Raw genomic sequence first — 17,870 nt, forward strand, 5'->3', positions numbered from 1 at the left:
CCGACATGAGCAGATGAAGTCTTAAGGCTTCAGTAGCCAAGCAGTCGTGGTCACACAGAGCATTCCACTTACTCAGTGGCCTTTTTGCTTCAGCATTTCCTTGAGGGGATTTTGCTCCTAGCTATTTATAAAATTAGATGTTACTACAAATCTGGAGAGTGTACTCCCATGTACGTCCACAGACCATGTATAGACACAAACACAAACTGCCATACATCTTTAAACCATAAAAGCCACAAGGTGCCCACCTAGAAACACAGGCGTCACACAGCCCAGCAGATTCCCAGGGCAGCACTACCTCAGCCATGCACAGCCCACTCAGCAGGCAGTCACTCAGGACACACTACAGCTCTACGTCTGACTCTTCCTTGAGGTCCTTAAGCCCTTAGAACAAGATCTAAGCAACTGCTCTTTCAGGTGTCTCAGTCAGCGGCTGGGGGCCCCACAGCCATTTCACTCCTCTAATCCCCAAAGTGTCTGACTCCCAGAATGCACCAGACCTGTGAACCCTGGGGAAATCCAGGCTGTGAGATGCCCATCTGCTCCTGCAATGGCATGTCTGGTGTCTGAATGCCCACGTCCTTCCCTCCCACACACATGCATGCATTCTCCCCAAGGAAGACTGTCCCTGACCAATGAGTAGCCTCAGTCGCTAATTTTCCTGAATGAATGAATGATGTTCCCAAAGGAATGAAAACAAGTAGCTCACTGTTTAAGTGCCTTCTGCTTGGCCTCCCGCTTGCAAAACCAGGGATCTAGTAGGCTCTATTTGCAGAGTCAAATTTTTTTTTTTTGAAAGGGTATCTCTAATATTTATTGATCAAATGGTTGTTAACAACAATAAAATTCTGTATAGGGGAGTCAATGCTTAATGCATAATCATTAATCCATCTCAAGCCTAATTCTCATCAGTCTCCAATCTTCTGAAGCATAACGAACAAGTTCTTACATGGTGAACAAATTCTTACAGAGTGAATAAGTTCTTACATGGTGAACAGTACAAGGGCAGTCATCACAGAAACTTTTGGTTTTGATCATGCATTATGAAGTGTAAACAATCAGCTCAAATATGAATATTTGTTTGATTTTTATACTTGATTTATATGTGGATCCCACATTTCTCCCTTTATTATTATTTTTATTTTTAATAAAATGCTGAAGTGGTAGATAGATGCAAGATAAAGGTAGAAAACATAGTTTACTGTTATAAGAGAGCAACTGTAGAAGATCAGGTGTGTGCCTGTAGACTATGTGTTAATCCGAGCTAGACAAGGGCATTAAAATATCCATGGATGCAGAAGATTTCTCTCAAAACAGGGGGTGTGAGGTTCTAAGCTTCACCACTGTTGATCCCCAATTTCTCACCTGATGGCCCCCCTGCGACTGTGCCTGTCTTAGGTTGTTCCTCCCTTGAGGATTCTTACCCGTCTCTGGCTAACCAGTCATCTTCTGGGGCCATACAGGGAGATGTAAAGTTGGTAAGTGAGAGAGAAGCCATATTGTTTGAAAAGGTTAGCTTTTTACTTCTTTGCAGATTTATGCCCTGTGGCTTCTATGCCCAGCATTTGTCTTGAGGTATCTTTACCACTTGGAGGAATTACGATACTCGGTAAATTCGATATGAGGCATGAATTCTATTTAAGGGTTGTAATTAGGAAGGAAGAAGAAAAGCTATAGATGTAGAAGATGGAAGAAAACATGGGAAGATTGATTATTTCTTTGACATATCTTCTTGTAGAGTAACTTAAGCATGTATAGGTTTTAAACTACTAACTAAATTGAACACACATATTAACATAATAGGAATACAGTTACATAAACAAAGCAGATCTATAATTACCAGCCATCTCCAGTGAAGCCAAGAAAACCACTTAGGTACCCTAGGCATTTGTGAAAATTTGTCTATGATATGATGGATATTGTCCAACTGAACTTGAACAGTCTGAGAGAAATCAGACAAATCAAAGCAACCCATTTCTGGGAACTGTTCAGATCCCATATGTTCTTTTAACCGTAGATAGTCTGTAGTTGTAAGATTTTAGAGTGCTACAACTTGCACTTCTCCTAATTCTTGGTTGAGTTCCAACAGTATAGATCCAGTCAAATTTGTTGTTTTACTGTATGCACAGGCCAGCTTCGATATCTCTGCAGAGTCAAATTTTACTTCATAAAGCTGCCTCATCTTTTACTCTACTGAGTGACACGTAGAAGACGGTGGAAGAAGGCATCTCCATGTGCTCAGCCATTCCATTCAGGTTTGGTAAATTGCCCGCACAGGTAGTGATGACACCTGGATGAACATATTAGGTCCCTGTCCTGCTTCAAGGAGATCTCACTCAAAAATACAGAATATGAAAACCTTTGTTTGTAAAATTTGTTTGCCAAACAGGCACAAGGGCCTGGACATCACCTCTCTGGGCCTTGGGTCCTCATGTCTGAAATAAAGACATAATTTCCAATAAAAGGACCTGCAAAATTGCTTTTAATTCTAAATTATGGTGATTCTATTTGTATTTGTAGGGGAGCCATTTTAATTACAAAGGGCTTCTCACTGCAGCTCTTCCTTAACTATTACAGATATATATATAATGATTTGATTATTTTTAAAATTCAGCTTCTACTCTCTTTTTAAGCACAACCTGCTACACGAAGGGGAGGTGCACAACCATACTCTTCGCACTGTTTTTCAAATGCTTTCCAAGTTGTTAGCATCTTCCTAACACAGATGGAAATGTTGACAAATACATGGTTTGTGGCAAATCTAGTAACTCTGTCCGAAATGAAATCACTGCGTCCTGAGATGGCTAGACCCTATCACATTGTTTTTCACCCACCCACTTTTTGGCTACTTTCTGGATTACCAACAGCCAGGAACAGGGAATTTACCCATCTCTGTTATCCCAATTATTCAATAGCATCAAGATTCAGGGACAAGGAATGTGCTATACATATTCCATCTGATGGAAATTTCAGAAGTGAGGAAGAGGCCCAAATATACTTAAAGCTTACAGAGCTGGGGGGGTTGGGCAGACCAGGTTATCAGCAATGTCCATGGTAGAGGTGACAGTATGGAACAGATCTCTAAATGGATTTTCCATGTTACTGCTTGTCAGCACACAGACTCGGAGGCTAATGACTACATAAAAGGAAACATAATCATATCATAGTCCAGTGTTTCACAGTGTATGCTGTACCTTGTACATTATACATGACATCAAGGTCAGCCACACCAGGCATCATGCATTTCACCTGCTCTTTCCTTTTCATTCCCTCTGCAAAAGGCTGGGGAAGAGAGGGGTCAGGGAGAAAACTGGAGCAGTAATGCTTAGTGATAAACACTATTATATATGCTGCTACCCCAAGTGAGGTAAAGGAAGGAGGACACTGTATGGTGTGGCAGCTTATGTAATAATCCTATTGGGCTTTTTGATGATAGAAGAAGATATGAGAAGGTCACCACCATAGAACATTTGAACTTTTCTTTTCTATGATAAACACTCTGTCATGTATTGGTCCCATTGTTTCTGGTGGAATTCTCTAGTTCATGTCTCTCTGAAGAGCTGTAATCCCTAGCAAGTGGGTGATACTGACTACAGGGTCCCTGGAAGGTTCTGCAAGGCGGGCTGCTGGCACAATGTGTTTGGTGGCAGTATTCACACACACCCCTGCCCTGGCATTTGACTGACCTCAGTCACTGGACTGGCAAACTGATTGATCAGAACAGGTTCCCCGAAAGCCCAGCAGAGAACTGGGGACCTCAGCTATGACAGACTCTGGGGAGATGGACTCAAGGTAACCTGGATCCCAGAGAAACTACTACAGAAGCACCGAGGAACACATTAGGCACCTGATAAACGGTATTTAAACAGAGGAGGGCTACAGTTGAGAGTGTGAATGCCTGTGCATATTCCCAACAAATTAATATCTTATCAGGGGATCAGATGAATTAACTGAGTTGAACACAACTGTGCTGAGAATCACTCATTTGCATACATACACCCTGCAGATTTTGAAGAAACATGAAACTCAGTGGATGCTGCAGTCACCCATGGTGGTAACAACACACACATAATTGAAGCTTGTTTCACATCGGTGACCAGGGAAGTTCACATTCTTTGTTCTCAAGCTGACCACCAGCCCAGGAAGTTAGGTCCCTCTCTTGTCCCACAGGTATTTGGATCCCTCTCACTGCAGGGGCTCCAGGCACCTCCTACTCAGTCCTGCAGGCTCCTCCATCTCCGGCATCAGCGGTTGAAGGAACCACTTAGGACTCCCACAGGGGTCCCTGAATGGCTGAGAAAGATGCAGGGCCTGGGACTCTTCTCTGTCCCCTCTAAGACACCTGTCTCTCCACTCCTAGCTTCCCCAGCTGGGGCACAAGCCAACACAGGACTACAGACAGCAGCCTCCGGAGAGCCAAGCTTACTTGAGGATTGGGGAGGGCAGCTTTTGGACATTCCTGAAAGTACCACGTCAGGGTTGAAAGCACAGGCCCTATGGTTAGTCAGCCTCCACTTAAACCCTAATGTCACCTTTCCCAGCTTAAAGTTTTAGGCACAGTTTTTAATCCTTCAGAACTTCAGCTTTCTTAATGGTTATATGGAATGAACACAAAGGGTTATTATACAAGTATTAAATGAGATAATATACATAATCAGATGCTCAGTACCGCATCTGACACACAGAGGATCTCAATACATTTTACTTTCAAAACTGTTTCTGCAGTCTTCAAGGCAGTTTCGGGTGCTGGCAAGCCACCGTGGGCCCTGATTCCAATGATCAAAGACACACGCTCATCTTCCCTCTGTCATTAAGAGTACTCTGCTGGAGAATTTAGGAAAAGCTAAAAAGGTTTGGCCTCTGGGTTTAAAGGCACTATTCCCATAAAGTGAGGCTGGCCAACTTCTAAGCATGCTCTAAAAGGTTTCATCATGTCAGGTAATCTCATTTAAATTGATTAATTAATTTGATAATGCTTTATTAGGCCTTCTTATAGGAAATGCCCTAGGTCAGGCAACAGGGCTATATATTAAAAAAAGGTATAGCTCTTTCTATCAAAAAGGCCGTAATTAAGTGGCGGTAAAGAAAAAGAAAAATAATCCCATGATGCAGGGAAACATGGCATCCCTGAGGGAAGAACAGGGTGTCTGGTGGATACCCTGAAAGAGCATGTACGCCAAACTGGGTCTGCTTGGAGGCAGTACCCACGTGAAGAGAGGTCAACCCAACAAAGGAAGGAGGAATTGCTGACACGAGAAGCAAATAATCAGGGCAACAACGGCGTTGGACGGCCCTGTTCAGCAGTGTGGAGATTTTTTGGTGTTTGGTGACCCTGCCAGAGCTGCCTTCCTATTCCTGGAGAAGCCCTCATTTTGCAGGGGGTGGCAGGAGTCAAACCCTGAGCTCCCTCCCACTACCAAAGCTGGAACCAGAAGATCCCTCCCACGGGCAGCCAGGGGCAGGTCCGCAGGGTAGCATTGATGAGTCAGAAGGCTTGTTTCTGGGAGTTCTGAATGTCAAGGATGACCAAACAGTCAGCCACATCTGCAGTCCCAGCAGCGGCAGAACTGAAAAATCCCGAGGAGGGGAAGGCCGTGCTGAGGTCCTAAGGCGGCTCTGGGGACATCCCTGGCTGCACTTCTTGATGCATTTCAGAGGCTACTCCTCCTGCCTTTATGTGGATGTGTGAACTATCCAGTATATGTCCAATAAATTCTTCAGCATATGATGGCAGGAATCAATTTCTATTTCTTGCATGAACCCTGATGGCAAGAGGTAATAATCATCAGGATACAAATGCTGATGGCTTGAACCAAAGCAGGGGACAGGGCAGATGAAGAGAAGGTGATGCACTCAACAGATAAGGATGACGTGCCAGGTGGGAGCTAAAGATAAAGGAGAGGGCAGGGTCAAGGACAACTTGCACATTTGTAGTTTGGAAGCCAAAAACAGAGCAACGATACTCAGTGAAATATATAAAGGGAGGACGAGTACGTGAAGAGTAAGAACTGATGGGTTCAGTTTAGACTTGTTGGATTTGACATTCATGACCTACATGACATTCATGGAGCTTACCAGGCAGCTGGCTGCACAGATGGCTCTCAGAGGAGACCAGGCTGGAGGTCTAGGGGATTAGAAATAGCTAGAAAAATGAAGGGAAATCAGGAGAGCATAGCATCCTACAAACCAAGGAAGAAGTTGAGGATTGCAGGGACACTGGACTCCTAGGGTCAAATGCTGCAAAAAGAGAAGGCCAAGTGAGATCAGGCCAAAAATATGAATGCCGGGTCCCTGGTGACTGCAGCACCTGGGAAGTTATGTGACTTTGGTGATTTCACTGAAGTGGTGGAGAAAAAGATGGGCTTCAGTGAGATGAATGCTGACAAAAGAGTGAGAAGTTAGGAACTATGCAAGAGTTAAAAAAAAGAAAAGTCAGGTTCATTTTAAAGAAGAGATAAATTGGACAAAGTGTTACAGGCTACCTTTAAAGAATGTAGATCATTCATTCATTTTGTAAATATTTAATGATGACCTCTTGCTGCATAGGTCTTAGAGAAAAAGTGAAGATACAACAGACATGGTCTTGCCCTCAAGAGCTTGTGGTCTATAGGAGAGACGCCAATCCACATATCAGTGAGGAAAAGAAGGTGCTCTGAGACAAGGCGATATGGGATCCTCATTTAGCTTGGAGGTTCTGAAAAGGCTTCTCCGAGGAGCTGATCAGGGAAAGGGGGTCAGGTGAGGAGAAGGACATTTCGGGCAGCAAGTCCAGCAAGTGCCAACATGCTGAGGTGGGGAGCTTGAGCACATCTCTATGCAGACGGGAAGGAGCCAGGAAAGACACTGGGCTGACTGAGGAGGTGCGGTGAGGAGCCCCAGGTGCAAGGAGGGGCCCTCCATAGCAGGCAGGACACCTGCTCCACAGACCCTGGGAGGGTGGGTGTGGGTGAAGATGAGTCTGTCAGTCTGGGAGTAGGAAGTCGAGGGAGTTGTCTAATAGCTGGTGTTTTCTTTGTGAGGTAGCAGGCCTGGTGAGGCAAGAGAGACCTGGGCGAGGTGGTGGAGGGAAATGCCATATGGGCAAGTGCAGGAGGAGCCACGCACGCTCATTCTCAGCTCAACTCTTTTTTTCCCCAAGCCTCACAGAGCAGCCTCTTTGACGTGCCTTTCTCATGTTCTGGTACTTGAGCTCCAGTGACCAGGACACAGTAGCCTTGGATCCTCTGATGCTCAGCACTAGCAAGGTCCTCAGAGATCTTAACTGCCACCCATTTTCTCCTCTTTCATAATTAAGTAATTCACTCAACAGGAAGCAACTAACTGTCAAAACTATGGTCATCAACCAATCTCCTCTGGAGGCTCCCATCCTCTGCACAGTGTTGGTAGGCCCCTTGCAGCGGTCCCCTACCTTTTAATAAAGTGGATTTCTTCCTTCATTCTCTTACTTTCCCATTCATTTATGCCTGAGTATCTTAAATTCATGCAGCTTTTAATAAAGTGAGGCCTGGGTTATTTTTCTCTGTTTCATACCCAAGCACAATCACTTATTCAGTTGTAAGGAGGCAGAACTAAATCAATTCTTTGGGAGGTGGCTACAGACCGAGGATGGAGGTTCAGCACTCCTGGCCCAGAGTCAAGTTCCTTCTAAGCTATGACGGCTTAACAATATCGCCCAGTCATTTGCTTCTACATCACTCACAAACCCAAATATGTCAGCCTCTACGGACTTCTGATCCAACTTGATACTTTTTTTCAGATTCAACCCCAAAGAAAGTATACTAGTTTCTCACTGTGGTTCAGAAAAATGACTTACAAGTATCTCCCTTTACAGCAAATCAGGCACCAGGCATCCGAAGACAATTTTCTTGCAAGGCAGACATTGTGAAGAGTGGTGGTAATACACACTCTATGGGATACAGAAGTCTATCAGGAGGGGAAAGGATTAGTAAAGATAGAGAAGTAAGATAACACAGAGTAGCACCTTTTGTAGACAACTGAGTGGTGGGTGGTAGGCAAACAGAGGATTTTAGATCACAGCTAATAAATACCCAGCCTTGCAAGAACTGCCGAGCAGACACGCATGCGCAGACACACTCATCCTTTATTTCCTAGCAGAAGCTACAAAGATTCCATTAATAGAGTATTTGAACAATCTCCTTCAGAGTTATTCCATATTCTACCCTAATTGCCATGAATTTAAAGTTGTAGCCTCTGATGTTAAAGAAATAATCTCAGCTTTCTGTAAAAAGCACAGAAACCAGAGAATCTACTCAAGCGCTGTAGATGGTAAATGACAGCAAGGGGAGGTTAAGGCGAAGACCAAGTAGGGAGGGAACCATTAAGGGACGCATCATACTCAAGTCCCAGGCTTACAACTGAGGAGCTGGGCAGGAGGGCAGAATGTGTATTACCTATTTGGGGATATTGTTTTTCCACTCCCCCACCACCACCACATTCCCTCTTTACCCCCAAAAGAAAAAACACACCTAGGAGAAAATACCAAGGTAAATGTTACTTGTAATCCACATAAAAGTTCACCACTGGATTCTCTCAGCCCATTTCCTATTTGCCTTGGACTACTTTTGACTTACTATAAACTGTTGTTATAAAGACAGAAAAGAAAAGCACCCACCAGCTCACAGCACCATCAGGACAGAGGCCACAGCAAGGAAACATTAGTCCCCCAAGCTCCACATAAAGCCAAAAACAATGCTCCTGGCTGTCATTTTTTCACTCACACCAGCCTGTATTTCTATTAAACAAGCCTCTTTTTTTATTGACTGCTTCCCTCACACAGCATAATAAGCTAAACATCAGCCCACAGAGACTATATTATGAAACACAGAGCTTTCCTGGGAAGGGGAGTGTTAGTAAAAGAGGACAAGTTTCAAGGGCTCTCCCTGTGTCTACCAAATGGAGAAAAGATGGGGCGCTTCTGCTCCTGGGCTTCCAGCTCCCAGCCGCGGCAGTGATTGACTTGAAATTTACCAGTCTCCCAAGAGGCTACTTGAAAAGTAATTTCACAATCTTGAACAGTCTCCTCTCTTACTCTCCGATTTTCCCCAACTCTCCCCACTCCCACCCCCACTTACAAGAGGACTTTTGTATACACGAAGTTTCAGGAAACAAAGCATACAAACACTCATACACAAATAAACTCCCCGAACTAATACCAGCGTATAATTGTGTTTTGGTTGGAGCCTTTCCAGTCTTGTCACCCGTTCTCAGGAGTGAATGAAACCCTTTGCTTTGACAAAGTTAGGAACAAACTCTTCTCAGTTTCAAGCTGCACGAGGCCGCCCACATCTCTCTCAGCCCCAGCCCCCTAAGCCCCCAAGAAAATGAATTCGCTGCTGAAATGCCAGTAGTGGGGGGGGGGGGATCACAAACCAAACAACCTACTCCCCAAATAAAGATCTTTCGTTTCTCCTCCTCACCCAGCTTCCCCTTTGAGCCGGAAACCCAGGCGTTTCCAATTTCTGAAACCCTTTTCAAGGGACCCTCAACTCTTAGGGCTCTTTCAGGGGACAGGGCTCCCGGCTGTCCTGATACAGGCAGGCAGCGCTGTTCCCAAGCACATTTTGCATTCTTGGAGTCACTACGGGGGCGGTTTCGTTTCCAGAGAAATCTACAGGGCAGCATTTGGTGGGCTGTCCGGGCTAGGTCCCACTGTCCCTCGCCTCCCCTGTGCGGGCCGGCCGGGTGAGAAGGGTACAGGGCTCGGCAAACTCTGCCCCAGCTGAGCTGCGAAGATGCACGGAAAGCCGACAAAGCACCCCAGCTCACTTAAAACTCATCTGCTCCCCTACTACGCCCTCCCTTCACATTCCTCCGCAGAACTCGGCCGGCCCCGAAAAGTCAGAAGCCTACCTTCCCGGGATTCTTCTGCCTCGGAGTGCATGGTGAGAGGGGAGCCGGCTGCAGGGGCGACCGCCGCTGACATGCACTCGGGCGAGCTGCAAGTCCGCCGCGCGGCCAAAAGCCGCGCACGCCGACGGAAAATAAAAGGAAGAAAAGCCACTAAAATCAAAACCACCCCGGTGCGGGAGGCTGGTTCTAGCGCAGGGATTTTCAGGGGGAAAGTTCTTCCAGAGTGACGAATCGCGTCTCAGCTGCGCGGCGGGAGTCCGCCCCCGGGCAGCGCGCCCCGGCCCGTCGCAGGGCGGAGGCGACCAGGCGCGGCGGCGGCCGGGCGCACGCAGGTGGGGCGGGGTCCCGCGGCAGCCCCACTGCCCGAGGGGCAGGCGCGCGGTGCCCTAGGCAATCGCAGCCTCGACGTGCTGCGCCGTGAAGTACGTGTGCCGGAAAGGAGCAGGCTCACCCCCGCGCGCGCTGCAGCTACACACAAATGGAACGTGCAAACGCAGTAAGACCACGCTTCTGCATCTTTGGGTGACATTTTTCGACGCCCATTTAACAACATTCGTTGTTTTGGGGCCCCGGAGTGAGTTGTTTAAAGCTGCTCTGTTTTGCTCATTATTTTTGCAGAAAAGTAACGTGGGTGTTGATCACGTGGTTGGAAGGACCCTCTCTGCACAAGTCCAAGAGCGGGGGCTTTTGAGGAAGGTGGGGACAGCCTCCATCCCTCACCTTCGCACGGGAAACGCAGCAAGCTCATTCATTCAGAAGAAGCCGGGCGAGCACTCAGTCAAATCCCACGCGGGCAAGAGACTGCTCACTTCCCCCAAAGGGCCGACCTCAGTGGAGAGCGCCGGGCCCTCCCCGCGCAACTCGCGAAGACCAGGGATAAATTCCTTCAAAATGCCAAAGGGTGGGGGATGCGGTTGAAATTCTGACAGAAGAAGCTGGAAAGGCTGGAGCGCCGATCTCAGTTCTGTCACAGGCTTCCACAAGTGACTGGAAGGCTTGTCACAAGTGATCGGAAGGCTTCTTAGCTTTTGCGACGCCTTGATTTTCCCTTAGAGGAGGGGTCATGAGCTGATACTGTTGCACCTGTCTCATGGAGGTGTTTTACAGAGCATTAATTTAATTACTAGTCTACGTCAAGAGGTCCCCAAATAACACACCAGAAAGATCGATTAGAAAACTGTGAGAAAACTTAAGTTCTTGTAATAAATCTATTTTCCGGCTGCTTTCTTTTTCTCATTTCCCATTTTTTATGGGTAAAAAATTGGAGGCACTAGGCTAAATTTAGTGAAAGGGAAGGTAAGGATTTAAAGAGTCTGAATTAAAATTTATAATTTTTATGACCTCGGGCAAATTAACCTCTGGGCCTCCTTTTCCTCATGTGTAAAATGAGAATAAAAATCATATTTACTTCACACATTTATGTTTGGTATTAAATAAGGTAATAAAAGCTAAATGTGATTTGAAAACCATAAAGTACTACCACAGGTTATTAAAACTATTGTGACACTGGGTTGTTTATTTCAATATTGGGTTTGAGCACAAAAAAAGCATTTATGTTATTCACAAGCAGCAATGGCTATTATAAATACTAATATAAAACCTAGGTATTAAATCACTTCCTACTGCTGAGTGATTCTAACGAGCCTAAGACAGTAAGCAGAATTTTATCTCAGTTTCACTGAAAGGGCAGGATGATGAGAGGAAAACAGCCAGTCAGGAGGAGAGAAGAAGAGAAACATCCGGAAAAGATCAGGGTTGTGGAGCCTTCTGGAAACTGACCTCACCACCAAAAGGTAACAAGATGTACCTCTCTCAAAGTCGAAGTTAGCAGCGTGGCCCCTTCTGCCACACATTCTGGGTCAGAAGCTGTAAGATGTGTACCTCTACTCAGTAGCCTCAAACTTACAGAGGAAACAGCATCATTCTGAACCCAAAGAAATGCTCCCTCACCAGTCAGAAGTGACCTTTCCTGTCTTGCCCAAGGAATCATTCTGGGAGTCGCCCCCCCCACACCCTCCCCCCACACCACCATCTGTCCTTGTCCTCCATCACGACAGCCCAGATGTCCACAGATGTCCACCAGTGGCTCAGCAGGATCTCACTACGGCTGTGTGCTACACAGAAAAGATAGCTCCCGTTCATCTGTAATTTGACTAAGAGGCAACACCTTTACAAGGTGATGATTATGCAAATACCGGCAACCCAAATTCCAGGCCATATCCCCTATGGGCAGGACTCACTTTCACTGTCTTCTTTCAGAAAGTGCCCACATAAGAATTGTTTACTAAATGTTCTTTTGCAAATCCATTACGTACAAACCACATAAGGTGTGTGAACATACATGTCCTTAATGTTCTCCTTTTCACATTGGGTTCACCAGAAGGACTTCAGCCCTGCTCCTGTGAGCCAAGAACTGCTGAATGAACAGTTTGCGGGCTGCCACATCAGCCTTGTAATTCAATTTAGAGTCATTTTAGCAGCGTGGTTCATCTTTGAACATTCAACATGATCCTCAGGAAACCTGGAAAGAAATTTATTTTGTATTTAAATGCAAGCCAGCAGTCACCTTGGAGGTGAATGTCCTGATCTAGCTCAAGAGCAGGGATTGCTCAGCTTATTTTAAAAGCCTGTATGTGGATAAGGATGCCCCGCAGTCAGAGCCATCTGCCCCAGGCCCCCATCTGCAAAATGGTGCCAAGGGAAGCTTATTCTCTGGGGTTTCCCTGGTCTTCTGCCACTTTCAGAGAGAAACTATGTCAGTTACTTCACCTTTATTTTACTCTGCTTTTGATTCAAAAGGGGGTTACTTTCCACCCCAGTGAATAATGCCCCAGTACATCACAAGGTTTGTTAGGTGGAACCTGTTCACTCCTTGATGTTTCAGAAACCCTCCAGCATTCTTTAGTCTGGTAATATCCTTGGATGTCAAGGCAACAATCAATTATAGACCACCTGATACAAAATAACAACTAACTTAGCAACCCTTCTCATTTTCTGTATATACCAAACTGCATTTAAATTCTATGTTGAACTCCTACGCATGTCTAATAATGAATCTCCCACCTTCTGGGTCAAGATGGGAGAGTTAAAATGTTAGCTAAAACACCTACAGTTTTTACACTCATTCAGGTATTATCAAATATTTCCATGGGTCACATGTAAAGGGGCCCTGTTCAACTGGAGCTCACTGGTTTAGTAATTTTGGGAAGTTTGAGCACAGACCTAGAGAACTCAACCTTCCAAGTGACCTTGATTCTAAGGAAGGTCTATTAACACCACCTCTTAACTGAACTTTATCATAGAGCAGCAGAAAAATCTCCCCTTAAATAATACCTCAAAAAAGCTTAAAAAAAAAGAAAAAGCCTAGGCTTTCTATTTACAGCTTTTTATTTTAGGCCTTTTATTTACAGGGGCCCAGATGTCTGTGAAGAACAGGGAGGTCAGCAAGTTTTCAGGCCTACGCAAATGAGAAGACCAGCATTCCTGGGAAGGGAAGGTGGAGTCTGTTAGGAGGTACTGCACTCCCTGCTCACATTCAGGACTGTTGTTAAGTTCTCTACAGGGGAATATACGAAGCATCCCTGCAAGTCAACTATATACCTACAGCTTCTAGGTCATGAGAACTCCAGGTCACAAGATCGGCCATTTTATCAATATTTTTATTTCTACCCTGCTGACAAGAAGGCTGAATCTGTATATTTAAGGGGGTAAAAACAAGTTGTTTACTTAGTGAAAAAAGGGTCTTTCTTCTTTTGACTTGGAGGCATTCCTCAACTGTTCTTGCATTATTTATGTCTATAGCCTTGAAAGTCTTTGAAGACTTCCACGATCTATATATAAAGCTGGCTTTCAATCTCTCTCCTATCACATAGGAAAGATCCGTGTTCCTGGTCTCTCCAGCTTGGGGCTGTGGGCTTTGCATCCTTCTTAACCTTCTCTCAGATACTCTCTGCATTTTGCCTTCCAAAAGAGAGGTGGGGAGATATGGGTGTCTCTTCACAACCTCTCCCTGGCCCAAAGATTCTTGCACTTTGGTCATACAAAAATTTTATTTACCAGAAATGGAGAAGGGGCCGCTCAAATGACAGTGGGATTCCCTTATGTACTTTCTCAGGAGGCCAAACCCTATGCTTGCATGACCTTATGCTTAGGCATAGCTGGGATTGGGATGAGAGTGGGGACAATCGAGGGAAAAGGGTAAGGCTAGGTGAGGCCATGGCCGAGGGAGAAGGAAGCCTCCCAGGGCCCTGCCTGGGAGTTTGAAGTTTGTGATAGGTGAGCTCTCTCCTCAGTCTCTCCTGCGTTCACCAAGTCCTATGTGCTCACTGATGCCCATGTGAGGTGGGTAATTCTGATGTGAACCAAGGAAGGGCTGGCTTCTGAGGTGAGCCCCAAGAGTCAAGGATACATCTGGGCTACAACTGTTCCCCAGCTTTCATTGGTTGCTTTATTTTCTCCTAACACATCTTGCTTGCTAAAAAAGCTTTTAGCCCATGATTAAACACACACACACATTCAAAATCAGGTCTGAAAATACTGTCTGAAAAATTTATGACCCATGGTCTCTCTTTTATAATACTTAGTAAGGATGCCTGGTACTTACATAGGGTTTATTCAGACTTCCTAATAGGCTCCCTTGGGTCATCATATACATTTTACAGGCATGTAATTAAAGGAAGGGTGGTATATGATTTGCCCAAGATCACAAATCTAAGTACAGATGACCCTTGTACAAGATGGGATGGTGGGAGGGAGAGGTGGGGGAGGCCGGGGGTGGGTGGGTGTTGGAGTGTGGGGGGTTTAGGAGCACCAACCTCCTATGCAGTTGAAAATTTGAGTATAATTTTTGACTCCCCCAAAACTTAACTGCCAATAGCCTACTGTTGGCCAGAAGCCTTATCAATAACAGAAATAGTCACTTAACACATATTTTGTATGTTCTATGTATTATATACCGAATTCTTACATCAAGTAAGCTAGAAAAAAAATCTTTTTTCAAATTCAAAAAAATTTTTCAATATATTTGCTGAAAAAGGTCCATGCATTAAGTGGATCCATGCAGTTCAAACCTGTGCTGTTCAAGGGCCACCTGTAATAATGTTCTTTAGACTGCAGTAAATTTAGTCTAGGCCTCCTGTCTCCTATATCCAGACTTTCTCACCCTATTAAACTACTCGTGTAAAAGTCACGTCCTTTGTTTTGCAGAAGAATAACTCAGGGACTGCTACATGGGGAGACTCCCAAATAGTCTGACTGGCCATGAGTCTAGCACAGGTTGCTCAAATTGCTGTTTGAAGGCTTAGAACACAGCTTCAAATAAAGTTGTCCCATTCTTGATATTAATGCTTTAAATAAACTATAAGCTGGATAGTTTCTATTTATTTAGCTACATGAAACTAGAAATCTTTTATTTTTTAAATTAAAAGTGCAGTCAGTACCCTACCTAACTGAACCTCCTCAGATACGAGGCTGCCAAGGGCAGGCAGGAGAGCGGCAGGTCAGTGCGGGAGACCTGCACCTGGTTCTTGCAAACCCAGCAGCACTGCCTCATGGGCATTGGGGGTGGGGGGGCGTGTTCCTCTTCATGCTTCTCTCACTTTTCTTCTAAAAATGGGCAAGGCATTTACTCTCTCTGAGCTTGTTTGTGCATCTGCGATATGGGGCTAATGCCACTGTTTAACAGGGTGGTAACAACAATGAAATGAGTCAAGAATGTGACAAAACACCCACAATTATGAAGTCCCTCCTCATCAAGTTTCCAAGTACTTCTGTGAAGGACAGATTGTTTAAGGTTGTGGAACATGTATTTAGAAGCCCTAAATGCTGACCCTACAGATATTCCAGATAGGTGGGGTGATTTAATGTGTCTGCAAGAAAGTCAAAATAAAAGGTCTGAACTTCCTTCCTGAGCCCAGGTTAATGGGGATAACATGACAGCGGTAACAGCAGGGATTCACCAGGAAGAAGAGGCTGGGCTGAGACCGGCGGGAAGGCAGTGTCACATCTGACCTATGAATCCCTGGCTTTCCTTCAGAAGAGTAGCAGGAGGAAAAAGCGATTAACATTCATAGTCACAGAAACTCAGGCTTGAAAACTACCTCAGGGATGGTTTACTCTGAGGCTCTATCTGGCCCGTGAAGTGATCTCTTACACACACCTTGGGCAACAAGCATTCATCCCAAATCTCCCTGGTGACCTCTATTCACACAGATGCACTCCTTTGAAGGAATCATCATTAGAGTTCCTCTTTATAATGAACTGGAATTCAAGGTGAAGGGCAGTGATTGTCCAAGTATTTCCACTCAAACCCCTGCCTTTACTCCTTACAACAAGGAAATCATTTCCTCATAAGACAAACACATATTTCTAACTGAACTGTCTTTTCCAACAACCTCGTGGAGACCCATACTGGCTAGCAGACTGCAGCTGAACGCAACAAGCGGCTGTTATGAAGTCTCCGGCGCCGGCCACACATCTGTTGTTGATTGTTGCAAAGAATTCAGAAGCAAGTAGCTCTGGGTGAGGTGGCGGCAGCAACAATCTTTTTTCTCTTCTGCGTCCTCATCTGAGATAGAAACTGATGCCAGCGCAGATTTGGTAACGGACCCTATGTGACTGCATCTGAGCAGTTAAGAGCTTTATTCGGGTTTCTGAATAAAATTTGAAATACACAAGAAAACAAAAGTAGTGCTCCAGATGTGGACTTTGGACCACAGACTCTTGCCCTGAGATCTGTTTGAAAGTCCAATCCACTCCAAGTTCTCAAAATCTGATTTTTGTGTTAGTTTCTACATGGGTAGAATCTCTATTGAGGTAACACTTGTGCCAACTAGTCACCGTGTGAGAGATGGAAGAGGCTGGGAGGCGAAGCTTCAGGGCTGGACAGACCTGCCAGGTGAAAGTCAAGGCTGAAACACAACAGGCAAACTCAGCAGGTGGTGAAACTGTGAACCAAAGCAGAACCTACCCCGACAGGGCTTCAGGGGGAAAGTGGGGGCTGTTCTGCTCCTAGCACTGCAAGGCACAGATCAGACTTTCCATTTGAAGAGGTCAGGTTACAACCCTTAGGGCTTTCAGTTTCTCCTTAAAGAACTATAGAAATACGCAATCATTACAGTTCATAAAGTTGTAGACATCATTCAAATGAATGCATTTTCTGAAAAACTGCTAATATGAACAGTGTGCCTGCCTCCTAGAAAAGGTCTTCCTATGCCCATACATTTCCTAGTAGAAACAGAAGAAATCTAAAAATCGTAACTTTTAAAATCTGAAATCTCAACAGAATTTTTACTACTGAATTCAGCGAAGTCTGATCACATGCCATTTAACTTTCCCAATTTCAACTACGTACAATGTGTCTAAAACAAACAGAAAGAGAGAGAAAAATAACAATTTAAATGGTCCATCAGCCACCATTCCATTGAATGATTTTACGCTGCAGAGAAAGCATGAGATGGAGCCGGGAACTTGCTGGTCCCTCCCTGACTGTTTCTGCATTGCCTCTCACCCGTGAGCACCTCACACCCTGACCATGAATGCTGCATTTAAGGCTACGTATTGTTTCATGACAAAGCGCCTCTACAGACAAGCTAACTTTTTTATCTGGTCCCCAAGAAACAGTGACCTGTTCCAGTGCCAGAGGAAACACACAAGAAGTCATCTACTTACTGGAAGATAGTATGTTATTCTCCAACCTGGTAACTTCCTAAGAGGTTTTCAAAAATAATATTGACCCCACACAATTTTTACTTCACACATAACTCTTCTGTGCTCTTAACCAAACTGGCACCTTAGCTTCTCATATGTTAGAGAGGTGTGGTCAGAATTGCTGAAAGACACTCAGGGTTTTAGCCCTGCAGTCTCAAATTGTGTGCCATGGAACTAGGTGCATTACAGGAAACTCAGAGGGGTGTCGCAGGATATTTCAAATTTTTGAGGGAAACACAGCATTACTGAACATCTCTTGACACTGCACGAACTACTAGTTCAAGCTAGTCTAC

The 17,870-nt window shown here is 45.0% G+C and overlaps 1 protein-coding gene across 5 annotated transcripts in view; it reads right to left on the bottom strand.

Moving 5' to 3' along the window:
- TNFAIP8 (TNF alpha induced protein 8) overlaps positions 1-17,870 on the bottom strand; it is a 113,238-nt gene that overhangs the window by 30,835 nt on the left and 64,533 nt on the right. Inside the window, exon 1 of one of the 5 annotated variants that reach the window (XM_017643232.3) lies at positions 9,871-10,096. The exons of the other annotated variants lie outside the window; for them this stretch is intronic. Within the exon in view, the coding sequence (XP_017498721.1) occupies positions 9,871-9,943 (73 nt within the window). The 5' untranslated portion in view covers positions 9,944-10,096. Of the gene's footprint in view, positions 1-9,870; positions 10,097-17,870 lie in introns of those variants that run through there. 5 annotated transcript variants of the gene reach the window in all.

The sequence above is a fragment of the Manis javanica genome, chromosome 14, assembly GCF_040802235.1.
Source record: "Manis javanica isolate MJ-LG chromosome 14, MJ_LKY, whole genome shotgun sequence".
Taxonomy (NCBI): domain Eukaryota; kingdom Metazoa; phylum Chordata; class Mammalia; order Pholidota; family Manidae; genus Manis; species Manis javanica.